Source organism: Saimiri boliviensis, chromosome 14 (assembly GCF_048565385.1).
Source record: "Saimiri boliviensis isolate mSaiBol1 chromosome 14, mSaiBol1.pri, whole genome shotgun sequence".
NCBI classification, from domain to species: Eukaryota; Metazoa; Chordata; class Mammalia; order Primates; family Cebidae; genus Saimiri; species Saimiri boliviensis.
The window spans coordinates 91966299-91979196 of record NC_133462.1 but is presented as its reverse complement, the minus strand read 5'-3'; the positions used below and the strand labels follow the sequence as shown (position 1 = coordinate 91979196).

General features: G+C 52.1%; 1 protein-coding gene across 1 annotated transcript in view; it reads right to left on the bottom strand.

Annotated features, from left to right (window-relative positions):
- Positions 1-12095, bottom strand: part of KIF26B (kinesin family member 26B) — a 526146-nt gene extending 514051 nt beyond the window's left edge. Inside the window, exons 1-2 of the mRNA XM_039464246.2 lie at positions 1932-12095; positions 731-1132 (exon numbers count right to left, since the gene is read on the bottom strand). Coding sequence (XP_039320180.2) covers positions 731-1132; positions 1932-1994 — 465 coding nt within the window. The 5' untranslated portion in view covers positions 1995-12095. The remainder of the gene's footprint in view (positions 1-730; positions 1133-1931) is intronic.
- Between the last annotated feature and the right edge of the window lie 803 nt (positions 12096-12898).

Below are 12898 nucleotides of genomic sequence, written 5' to 3'. Positions count from 1 at the left end.
GATAAAAACTCTTTGAAGTGGAAGAGTAAATATTACCATTTGATAGTACGGCCCGACAGCGCAAATACGATTGATTGCATTGTGTTACCCTCTGGGGGCTCGGGCCAGTCACGCCCCGCGCGGGGTTGCTATGGAGCAGCGACGGTGCTGGGCGAGGGGCAGGCCAGGAGGGAGCACTGCTCCGAGGAGCGGCCCAGCTCTGGAGCTTCCCCAGGCGCGCACGCGCTGCAGGGGACAGTGCTGGCTTTCCAGGATGTTTCTGCTTCTGCAATCCTGGAAAGGATGGGCCTCAACAGACAGTGGGCAACGCCGGCTCCAAGCAGCAGCTTTTCCAGCTCCCACTGACGTTTGCGTCCAGGATCACAGGTGGGGGTGGGGAGGACAATCGAAAGCGCAGTCTGCAGTCGCGAGGGAGAGCTGGGAGGGGCGGCCGGAGAGACCGCGTGGGCCGTGATGCCCGTGGCCACCGGCGCTCTTTCGCGCTCTCGGGACTCGGCCCTCCGGCCCTAGGGCGGCCTGGCTGAGGGAGGAATGTGCGGGGGTCGCCCCGCGCGCCGGAGCCCCCTGGGGTGAGGAGCAGCCCCCCGCGCCGCCGGCGGCCCTCGCGTGGAGCCGGGGCGCAGGGTCGCGTCGGGCTGAGCAGCTGCCGTCGGCCGCGGCCCGGCCCTCCCGGCGCCTCCCCGGCCCCGCGGCCGCCCTCCCTGCCCGCGCCGCGCCGCGCCGCGCTCACCTTGCCGGGGAAGGGCCCCGGGAGGAGCAGCTTCAGGGCCTGCCTCTTGAGCTCCACCAGGCGGGCGTTGCAGTTCTCGCACCAGACGCCGCGGTCCGAGCCGGGGGAGGAGCCGCCGCCGCTGCCGGAGCCCGGGGAGCCCGTGCCGAAGCCTGGCGAGCCGCCCAGGGAGCCCGGGGAACTCGTGCCGATGCCCGGGGAGGCGGGGCCCGGGGAACCGGTGAAGGAGCTCGGGGACGAGGTGCCCGAGCCGGGGGACGGGGTCCCCGATGAGCCCAGCGCGGAGCCCGCGCCCTCGGGAGTGGGCCGGCTCCCGGCGCGCGACTCCTCGTAGGCTTTCCGGTACCAGCTCTCGGGGGAGAAGGGCGCTGCGGGCTTGGTGGGCGAGCCGACTTCATTCACCTGCGGGGAGCACGCGCCGGGGTCAGGCGCCGCCAGGCGGCGGGTTCCAGCGCCCAGGGGCCGGGCGCCGCCGAGCCCCGGCTCCAGCCGCCCACGGGAGCCGCTCGGGGACCTCGCCAAACCTGGGCCAGATCGTCCTCCCTCTGTCTCGTTAATTGTCCCCAAGTGAGTCCCCACCGCCCGGGCGACCCCTGCGCCGGTTCCCGGGCGCCGGTGGCCTCCTCCTGGGGTCAGGAAGAGGACTCGCCCGGGGGTTTCCACGGCTTCTGTCAGGGGGCCCCAGAGGTTCAGCACCCCTCGCTGTTGAAGCAGTCACCCATCCCAGCAAAATCCCGGGTACGAAATCCTGGAAGACCCTATGGGGGGGCGGGGGGTGGGGGGAGCCGTAATTTCAGGATTTTTATTCATACGGGGTACCACCCTGCGGATCCCGCAGGTAAATGAGGGGCTCCCCCGGCTCCAGCTAAACGATCCGAGGTCCCGCCGAGCGTTCACGGGGAACCCTCCCCTTCGGCTTAACTCTGCCTAGAAGTGCAGGAATGCTGCAAAAGTTGCGGGTGCGGGGAAAGGACGGAACGAGAGGGCTGGAAACGTTCCGAGGGCGAGGCGAGTGTGCGGGCGCCCCCGCGGCAGACCCGCCTCCGTGCACGCACAGCCCCGCCGGCCGCGGGGGCGCCTCTGCAGCGGGAGAGAGCTCGGGGCCGCGCCGCCCTGCCGGGGTGCACGATCCCGGGAAAAGGGGGACCCCCACGGAGATGGGTCTGGTCACGCGTCTCCGCGTCGCACCGTCACGACTTACCCCGTATTTCTTGCCCCTGGTGGAGACGGCAAGCCTCTCTTTATTCCCAGCGACCGAATTCATGGTGGCGTTTGCAGAGGAGAGTAGCTAAAGGTTCCAGCAGCGCTACATCCAGAAGGTCTTCCAGCCCAGAAGCGTCCCCCGGCTGCAGGGGGCTGGCTCTTGGCCCTCAAGTCAGGGTTTCTTAAGGGGTGGGGTGGGAAGGAATGAAAGCAAATGGACCCCACGAGGAATAGCACCAGTTTGCAGAAAGGGTCGGGGTGGCTGGTTTATTCTTCTCTTCAAATAATGCTTTTCCTCGTCCCCTTCTGCCTCTTGCAGTCGCACGTTCCCTTTTCACGGTCACATCCATGTAATTGGCATTTTCTGCAGCCAAGTCGGTCCGTTCCCCCCACGAGGGAGGAGAGGGACACAATCAGGGCACGCGGCAGCTGCAGGAGGGTGGGCGAGCCCTCCGAGCCGAGCCGAGCCGGCTGCGGGAACTTGCCTCCTTCCCCGAGCTTGCTAACTGAGTTCAAAGAAATTCTCCCAAAATATAAAGATCCAGACTCGGGGAGGAGCCTCAGCGTGTCGCCGAGCCAATATCCGCCGGCCCGTTTCGCCTGACAGTTGCGCGAGGGCAGGGAGAGGGGCGGCTCCGCGTGGCCCGGGAGCGGCCGGCGGTCAGGGCGTGCGTGTGCGCCCGGGCGCAGCGCGGAGCCTCGGGGACCCGGAGCCCGCCGCCTGCCTGCAGCCCTCGCCGCCCCGGCCGGGATCCATTTTAGGCTGCGGCGCGCCTGCCTGACATTGCGAGGCCCGGAGCCGGGCCGGGGCGGGGCGCGGGGGAGCGTCAGTCCCGCTCCCGGCGGGGAAGTTCCAGGCGCGCGGCCCGGGCCGGGTCTCTAATGAAACGCCGCTGCGCGAGCCTGGAGCTCAGGGGCAGCGCGAGCGAGCGCGGCGGGACGGAAACGCGGCGCCCGAGCCTCCCCCGCCCCCGAGTTCTTTCTCTTCCCGACAAGGCTTGCAGGTCTGCCTTTGAAACGCCGTGTGAAAGGGACTGAGTCACAACCAAGTCCACAAACACGCCGGGTCCTCCCCCCGCCCTTTGTTCTCGGAGACCTGCCCTGCAAACCGTTTCTGGAATTGCCCTGCCAACCCCTGGGGGGCCGGGGGCCACCCTCCCCGACGCAGCCGGAGCACTAGGGGCCTCCGCCCCCCGCCCGCCCGAGCCCGGGTCTGTGTGGACTCAGCCGCCCCGGGTCGGGACAGGTGAGCCTGGGGACCCAGCGGGCCGGGGCTGGGCAAGGGAAACAGGGGTTCGCCGCGCTGCAAGCGGACGACTCCCGCCTGGAAAGGGGGTGTGGCGCGGGTTGGCCTTGGCCTCTCCTGGCGGGGGATCGGTCCCCTCGCCCCCGCCGCCCGTTTCTTCCTGCGCCTGGGCCTCGCGGGGTCTCCGGAGCACCCCGTCCTCGCTCCCTCTCCGATCGCCCCCCACAATCCCCCCAGCGCAGCGCCCCGGAGCGCAGGAAGCCGGCGTTTGCCAGGCTCCACACGTGGCTGCTCTGGGTGTCATTTTTCATTTCCCGGGAGGACATTTCTTCTGGTGAGCCAGCAGGTCTGTTTTGTTGTGACCTTTAATTAACACCCCGCGAGACGCCTCTGGAAGGACCGGCCCGGCGCGGGGATCACGTGGGGTGTAATGGCATCTGCGCGCCCGCGGGGAGACCCAGCCGGGGGGTGGGCGAGGGCGCAAGGGACGCTTAGCGATTTCTGGTCGCTGGCTTCCTCCGGAGCTGGGACGAGGCCGGAGGGGGCAGGAAGACAAAGGTTCGGGGTTCTGGGAGCCTGGGGCAACGCCCCCACTCTGCCTTCCTCGGGGAAAATTTCTTCGGTGCCTCCCGGGCTCTGCCCCCTCCTCCCCCGCGCCAGCTCTTGCGTGGGAATATTCCACAGCCACCAAAGCGAGGTAAAAAGGTCAAAATGAAGATGTCGAGAACACAGTGGAAGTTTCCATGACGTTTCCACTTCCAGTGTAAAAGCGATCGTACCGTAGGGGAACCTCAGGGGGCAGGTACGCCTCCCGGCCGCGCGCGCCCGCCCCACCCGCATCTGCATTCCGCCGAGGCGCCGCGGACACATCTTCGCCATTGGCCACGCGCAGCGTGTGGCCAGGTGACACGGACCAGCCGGCGAGGCCGCGGGCGGGGAAGCTGGGGTGTCGACGGGGAGTGTAGGGGAGCCGCGCGATGCACCTTGGAGACCAGGAGCCCCGGGCTGGTCTGATTGGCATCTCTAAGTAGCTGGGGGCCCAAAGCGTGTTTGATGGGCTCCGAGCGCCCTCTGTTGATCAAAGTTTATAACCGGGGGCTCTTCAAGAGTTTGTAATCCGCTTTCAAACATTGGTGTTTGTGTAAAATGTATACACAGAAAATGAAATGCACACGTTTTAATCGTACAGTTCTATGAATTTCGATAATGGGCACTCTGCGTTGGCCGTCACCTCCACATATAGACATTCCTGTCCCTCCTGAAAGCTGTATGCCTTTTCCCAGGCAATCCCCACTCTTGTCAGAAACTACTGTTGTGATTTCTGTCACCATGGATTAGTGTTGACTGTCCTTGAGGGTTTTTTTTTTAATTCATATAATCCGTACAGCGTGTACCCTTTGGGGTTTGACTTTTTTCGCTTAACACAGGTTTTTGAGTTTCATGTTGTTGCTAGTATGGGTCTGTTTTTATCTGTATTCTATGTCATTCTGTCTCTCGTGCCTTTTTTTTTGTTAATAACTTCAGTATTTCAGTTGCATTGCTTGGTTGACTTTTTATCTCTGGTGACTATAATGCGGTTTGTTTTTTGTTTTTGTTTTTGTTTTGAGGCAGGGGCTCACTCTGTGCTGGAGTGTAGTGGTGCTATTACAGCTCAGGGCAGCCTCCACCTCCTGGGCTCAAATGATCCTCTCTCCTCAGCCTCCCTAGTAGCTGGGACTACAAGTGCACACCACCATACCTGGCTAATTTTTCTTTTTGTTGTTGTTTGTTTTTTGTTTTGAGACAGTCTCGCTCTCTCGCCAGGCTGGAGTGTGTTGGCATGATCTCAGCTCACTGCAACCTCTACCTCCTGGGTTCAAGCAATTCTCCTGCCTCAGCCTCCCGAGTAGCTGGGATTACAGGTGTATTCCACCATGCCCAGCTAATTTTTGTATTTTTAGTAGAGACGAGGTTTCACCATGTTGGCCGGGAAGGTCTCTATCTCTTGACCTCATGATCCGCCTGCCTGGGCCTCCGAAAGATTACAGGCGTGAGCCACTGTTCCTAGTCCCTCCCCTCCCCAACTTTTTAAAGTAGAAACGAGATCTCCCTATGTTGCCCAGGGTGGTCTCAAACTCCTGAGCTCAATCCATCTTCCCTTTTCCACCTTCCAAAGTGCTGGGATTATGGCATGAAACCCATACCCTGCCTATAATATGAATCTTTAATGTTTCATAGGCTACTTGGACTTACCATTGTGCCAGCCACTTGACCTAAAATGTAGACTTGGAGCCACTCCATCTTACCTTCCACCTTTGTGCCACTAATTTGGTATATGTTACACCTACATGCATTATAAAACCCACAATACAATCTTAACAATTTTAAACAATCTGCTCTTTCAGTGAAACTAGAAAATTTTCAGTTTTTGATAACTTCCCAGTTTTATCATTTCTGGGACTCTTTAATTTTTTCCTTTAGAGCCAAGTTTATAGTAATTTGCCTATAATATTCCTATATGTGTTACTTTTTATATTTATCCTGCTTAGGGTTTGGTGAATTTCTAGGACCTATAAATTGATCTGTAATTTTTTTTAATCAAATTTGGGGGATTTTCAGCCACTACTCGTTCAAATATATTTTTTCTGCTCTGTTCTCTTTTTCCCCTCCTTCTGGGACACCAATTACATGTTTATTACAGTGTTATTACAGTGTTTGATATTGTCTTCAGGTTATTGGAACTATGTTCGTTACTTCCATTTTTCCCTCTTTACGGACTGAATAAATTTTACTGCTCCTTTATTGAGCTCACTAACCTTTGCTTCAGCTGCCTCCAACCTGCTGTTAAGCTGATGCAGTTGATCCAAATATTGTATGTGTACCTGGGTGCACATTTCCACCTCTCTTTTTTCCTCTCTTTAAATCCTTGAACATAGTTATCGTACCTTATTTAAAGTTCTTGTCTGAATTTCACTTTCTGACTCATTTGAGGGCCACTTTCTATTAACTGATTTTTCTACTGACTCTGAATTACATTTTCCTGTTTCTTTTCATATTCAATAAATTTGAACTGTATATTGAATATTGTAGATGCTACATCATAGAGATGTTAGATTCTATTCTCTTCTTGAGGAGTATTGATTTTTGTTCTAGCAGGCAGTTAAGTTCCCGACGGGTCGCCTTGAATTTGAGGAGGCTTGGTTTTATGCTTGCTTCGAGTGGTTCTAACTCGTTTTCACCCTTAGATCTAAGAAGAATCCCTTTGTCCTGGGATTGTTCTTCATCCATGAGGCATGGGCCTTGAGCATTTCAATGGAAAGCCTAACTGCTCTGCTAGACCCTCAGACACCACGTCCTGCTCCTGTGCACTTGACCACAGCTGAAATCTCTGCTCAGCTCTTTCACCACGCAGTTGCTGCTTTCTGTAGGTTCCGAGTTCAAATCTATCAGCCGGATTTGAGGGGAATTCCAGGGCTGCCTCAATGAGACTCTCTCCTTCCCTGGATTCTTCTTCCGCCTCTCCAGCTACTCTGACAGCCCTGAACTTCACCGTGGAATGCCTCAAACCCGTACGACTGGCCTTCTTCTTGGGATCTAGCCACGGTGCTCAGCAGACTGGAAGAAGGGCTGTACAACCCTAATTTTAAGAACTAGATCTTCGGGCCCCTTCCAGTCTCCACCTGCTTCTGGTCATTCTTCAGGGTCCTTAAATAGGTCTGTCATTGTTGTTGTCCAGTTTATGAGTTTTCTCTGTGAAATTCAATGCTGTACATAAGCTACTCCCTCATTCTGGTTTTAATGACGCCTTTTTCAAATCTACCTTGGGCTTTTGGAATTTTTGTAGTTTCAAAGGTTTTCTTTCTGGGAGTTAGCAGCCTGTAGCTATCATTTTATTTTCTATTAGACTGAGGAATTTCAATGTTTGCAACTGAAACCTTTACTCATAAATGATATAGATTATAAATATACACGTATTTCTTCTTCACATTTGAGGATGTTAACAGTATTACTTCAAAAAAGACACTCATTTGAAGAATGAAAGAATTATATACTGGTTTATAAAAGCCAAGAGCTTTCCTTTTTTTTTTTTTTTTTTTTTTTGAGATGAAGTCTCACTCTGCTGCCAGGCTGGAGTGCAGTGGCAAGATCTCAGCTTACTGCAACCTCCACCTCCCAAGTTCAAGCGATTCTTGTGCCTCAGTCTCCTGAGTAGCTGGGACTGCAGTTACGCACCACCATGCCTGGCTAATTTTTTTTTAGTAGAGACGGGGTTTCACCATGTTGTCCAGGCTGGTCTTGAACTCCTGACCTCAAGTGATCAGCCCTCCTTGGCATTCCAAAGTGTTGGGATTAGAGGCGTGAGCCACCGTGCCCAGCTGCTAAGAGTGTCTGTGAACAGCAGTGTATTGATTCCATTGATGTCCCTGGGTGAAAAACGTATCTTTCTGGTGTATCCATGAGTACAAAGTGCAAAGAAAGCTGACGTCCATTACCTGGCTAAGAATGAAATTCTTATTCCATATTCCTTGTTGCTTAAACGATTAAATGGACATAACTTCTTTGGGAATGCCTCCTGGGACTTTTATATTTCAGAGAATGCAATTTAGCTTTCCCATTACTTATACCTCAGCAGTGAATAGCTCATACATTTTATAGCTAAAATATATTATGTCATTGTATTTTTGAAGGCCTGAAAGTATAAATCAGAAATAAAAAACCAGCCAGGTGCGGTAGCTCATACCTGTAATCCCAGCACTTTGGGAGGCCAAGGCAAGTGGACTGCTTGAGCCCAGGAGTTCGAGACCAGCCTAGGCAATAAAGTGAGACCTCATCTTTACAAAAAATACAAAAAAAAAAAAAAAAAAAAAAAGCTGGGTGTGTTGGCACATGCGTCTAGTCCCAGGTACCTGGGAGGCTGAGGGGAGGATCACTTGAACCCAGGAGGCAGAGGTTGCAGTGAGCCAAGATTGCGTCACTGCACTCCAGCCTGGGCAACACAGCGAGACTGTTTCAAAAAAAAAAACGCTGGCAACTTCTAATTGCTAAGCTGAATGCACAGTACAGCAGATTTCACTTCTCTTTAATATTTTACTTTTGAAATAATTTCCATCTCAGTTCAGGTCCCAACATGCCGCTGGGGCCAGCGGAGTGCATGCGCTAGAGGAGGCTGCGTTTCTCCTGGAAGGATAATTAAAGCAGCTTACACTGGCCATGTGGTATCTTGAGGAATATGCAGACAATATTTGCATATGATCTTCTGGTGTTCTGAGGACCATATGATCATGTGGGGCCACCAGAGAGTCAACAGCAAGCTGACAACTCACAGTCTAAGCCACGCACATACCTGTGGTCCCAGCTACTCAGGAGGCTGAGGCTGGAGGAGGTTTTGAACCCAGGAGTTTGAGGCTGCAGTGAGCTATGATTGTGCCACTGCACTCCAGTCTGGCCAACACAGTGAGACCCCATTTCCTAAATAAATAAACAACTTGCAGTCTAGTTGGACAGTGGAATACCCTGCAGCCCTTACAAATGCTCATAAAAGAACAATGGAATGCAAAGAAATTGATTATATATTCATGTTAAGCAAAAAGGTAAAGTATATGCAATACAATAATTCAGTAAAACCAAAACAAAATTATATATGTATCAGGAAAAAAAGATTAGACTTTAACACCAAAACATTAAAAGCATAACAATTCCTTGGGGGAGTTGCTAGTTCTATGTTTTCTTTTTACTTTTTTTTTTTTTGAGCCAGGATCTCACTCTGTTGCCCAGGCTGGAGTGCAGTGGCACAATCATAGCTCACTATATGCTTGAACTCCTGGACTCAGCTGATCCCCCTGCATCAGCCTCCCAAGCAGCTGGCAACCTATAATTGCTGGAATACAGGCACACACCACCATGCCTGGTGAATTTTTTTATGTTTAATACAGACAGCATCTTGCTATGTTGCCCAGGATAGTCTGAAACACTTAGTCTCCAGTGACCCTCCTCCCACCTCAGCCTACCAAGGTGCTGGGATTACAGGCATCAGCTGCCAAGACCAGCCTCTAATTCTGTTTTCTAAGACAAATTTGGTGTTACTGTAATCTTTAAAAGGAAATTAAAGCAAGTTTCAATTTGTCAGAAAGGAATCATAAGGAGCCAGAGGGTAAAGGATGTGTATGCCCACAAAGCATCCAGATACACACACACATGCACACACACACGCACACACACATGCACACACATGCATGCACACACATACACATGCACACACACACAGCTGCATGCCTAGCCAAAGCCAGGATACAAAAAAGCAGGCTGGGCATGGTGTCTCACACCTGTAATCCCAGCACTTTGGGAGGCCAAGGCAGGAGGATCACTTGAGGTCAGGAGTTGGAGACCAGGCTGGCGAACATGGTAAAACTCTGTCTCCACTAGAAATACAAAAATTAGCCAGGTGTGGTGTCATGCATCTGTAGTCCCAGCTACTTGGGAGGCTGAGGCAGGAGAATCACTTGACCCCCAGAGGCAGAGGTTGCAGTGAGCCGAGATCGTGCCACTGCACTCCAGCCTGGGCAACACGGTGAGAGGGGGCCAGGAGTTCAAGGCTACAGGGAGCTATGTTTGCACCACAGTGCTCCCTGGGTAACAGAGAGAATCAATCTTTCTCTCTCTCTCTCTCTCCTCTCTCTCTCTTTCTCCTCTCCTTCTCCTCTCTCTCTCTCTGTGTGTCTCTCTCTCTCAACACCAAAGCCGGGAGAGTGCCGGGGAAACACACAAAGCCTTCCTTGGTCCCAAGCGGGAACCACACGCCACTTAGGACTGAGCTGGACGATGTGGGTGACAGGTGGGGGCAAGAAGGTAGAAGACTGAGAGTCCAGGCCTTCGAATAAAACAAAACTGGACCTAGAGGAGGGAGGAGGGAGAGGATCAGAAAGAATAACTACTGGGTCCCAGGCTTAGTACCTGGGCGACAAAATAATCTGTACGGCAAACCCTAGTGACACAAGTTCACCTCTATAACAAACCTGCACGTGTACCCCAAACCAAAAATAAAAGTCAAAAAAAAAAAAGAACTACCTACATGATTGATGACTGTTCCAATGAATCTATAAGAAAACCAGGCTAGCATATCATTCTCTTGGGAGGAAACTGGAAACATTTTTATTTAAACATTTTAAAACCGCACTCAGATTACAGGCAGGAGAACTGCTGGAGCCCAGGACATTGAGACCAGCCTGGACAACACAGCGAGAACCCTGTCTCAGCAAATCTAAAAAATTAGCCAGGCGCGGTGGCGTGCGCCTGTGGTCCCAACTACTTGGGAGGTTGAGGTGGGAGGATCACTTGAACCCAGGAGGTCGAGGCTGCAGTGACCCATGCTGCACCACTGTACTCCAGCCTGGACAAGAGAGTGAGACCCTGTCTCAAAAACAAAAAGGATGGGCGAGAAGGCCTTACAATTCTATAATTAGAAAATAACTTAATCAGAAATAGGTGAAACATGGACAGATATTTCATCAAAGAAGCTCTGTGTGTGGCTAAAGGGCACATAAAACACGGCTCCACATCATTAGTCATTAGAGAAATGAAATTTAAAAAACCAGGCCAACTGCGGTGACTCACGCCTGTAATCCAGCCCTTTGGGAGGCCAAGCCTGGCAGATCATGAGGTCAGGAGCTCGAGACCATCCTGGCCAACATGGTGAAATCCCGTCGCTATTAACAAAAAAATTAGCCAGGCATGGTGGTGCATGCTTGTAATCCCAGCTACTCAGGAGGCTGAGGCAGGAGAATCACTTGAACTGGGACACAGAGGTTGCAGTGAGCCGAGATCGCGCCATTGCACTCCAGCCAGGGCAACGAGAGTGAGACTCCCTCTCAAAAAAAAAAAAAAAAAAAAAAAAAAAACAGGGACACCACTTCATACCCACGAGAACAACTACAGTCAAGAAGACAGCAGGACAGCGCTGCTGAGGACGTGGAGAAATGGCAGCCCTCGTGTGTTGCTGGTGGGAACGAGGCAAGAGGCAGCTGCATTGGAAAACGGTTTTGGCAGTTTCTCAAAAGGTTAAATATAAATCACCGTACTGCCCGTCAACTTCATTCCTAAGTATCTATCCCAAGAGAAATAAAAACATACATTCACATTCACACAAAGATTTGTACACAAAGTTCATCGTGGCATTATTAATAAATAGCCAAAAAGTGGAGAAACGTCCCCTCAGCTGATGCGTGGATAGACAAAATGTGGTATATCCATACAATGGAGTATTACTGGGCAATAAAAAGGAATGAGATACTGATACATGCCACAACTCAAATGAATCTCAAGAGCCTTATGGCAAGTGAAAGAAACCAGGCATGAGAGATCATATATTGTATGATTTCATCTACATGAAATTTTTCAGAAGGCAAATCTGTAGAGACAGAAAGTAGCTTAGTGGTTGCCGAGAACTGGTAACAGGAACAGGGATTGATTGTACATGAGCTTTCTTCACTGGGATGATGAAAACGTTCTGAGACTGATTTATGACACTGGCTGCACCAACTCAGTAAATTTACCAAAAAATATTGAACTGTGCACTTGAATAGGGTGGGTTTTATCATACATAACATATGTTGATAATGCTGTTTTTTAGGAAGTGATGGGAGAGGTAAAGGAGGGGTTGGAAAATTAGGGATCAATTTCAGAGCTGTCGGCACTCAATCGCCTGGGCTGGAGACTAAACTCATGTGCAGAGAGCGTCAGGATGATTTTTAGCCATATGAGCTGAGCAAGAGAGATGAAATAGCATTTCCGACAACAAAAAAAGTGGGCGGAAGATGATGTATTTGATTTAGAAAAGAGACGGACACAAGGCCGGGCATGGTGGCTAACACCTGTAATCCCAGCACTTTGGGAGGCCAAGGCAGGCAGATCATGAGGTCAGGAGTTCAAGACCATCCTGGACAACAAGGTAAAACCCTATCTCTACGAAAATACAAAAATTAGCTGGGCATGGTGGTGGGCACCTGTAGTCCCAGCTACTTGGGAGGCTGAGGCAGGAGAATCACTTGAACCTGGGAGGTGGAGGTTTCAGTAACCAGAGATCGTGCCACTGCATTCCAGCCTAGTGACAGAGTGAGACTCCGTCTCAAAAAAAAAAAAAAAAAAAAGGCGGCCAGTGCCAGTGGCTCACGCCTGTAATCCCAGCACTTTGGGAGGCCAAACAGGTGGATCAAGAGGTCAGGAGTTCAAGACCAGCCTGGTCAACGTGGTGAAACCCTGTCTCTACTAAAAATACAAAAATTAGCTGGGTGTGGTGGCGCACGCCTGTAATCCCAGCTACTCAGGAGGCTGAGGCAGAGAATTGCTTGAACCTGGGAGATGGAGGTTGCAGGGAGCCAAGATCACGCCACTGCATTCCAGCCTAATATATGTGGGGCATAAAACCCAGATGACAGGTTGACAGCAAACCACCATGGCACACGTATAGCTGTGTAACAAACTGCATGTTCTGCACATGTATCCCAGAACTTATATTTTTTTTAAATACATTTTAAAAAAAAAGATATGCCACAGTAATCCAACTGTCTTTTCCCTCTGAAGCAAAAGTCCCAGCGAGAGAGGTCACCTGTGTGCCCCCTTCAGGAATCCCAGCATGTCCAGCCAAGTCCCCATGGGGTGTCGCTTCATGTCGTCTTGGGAGAGGGAACCCCAGCACTGGGAAGGTCATCAAAAGACACTGGCGGATTGCTGTCGGGAATACAAGA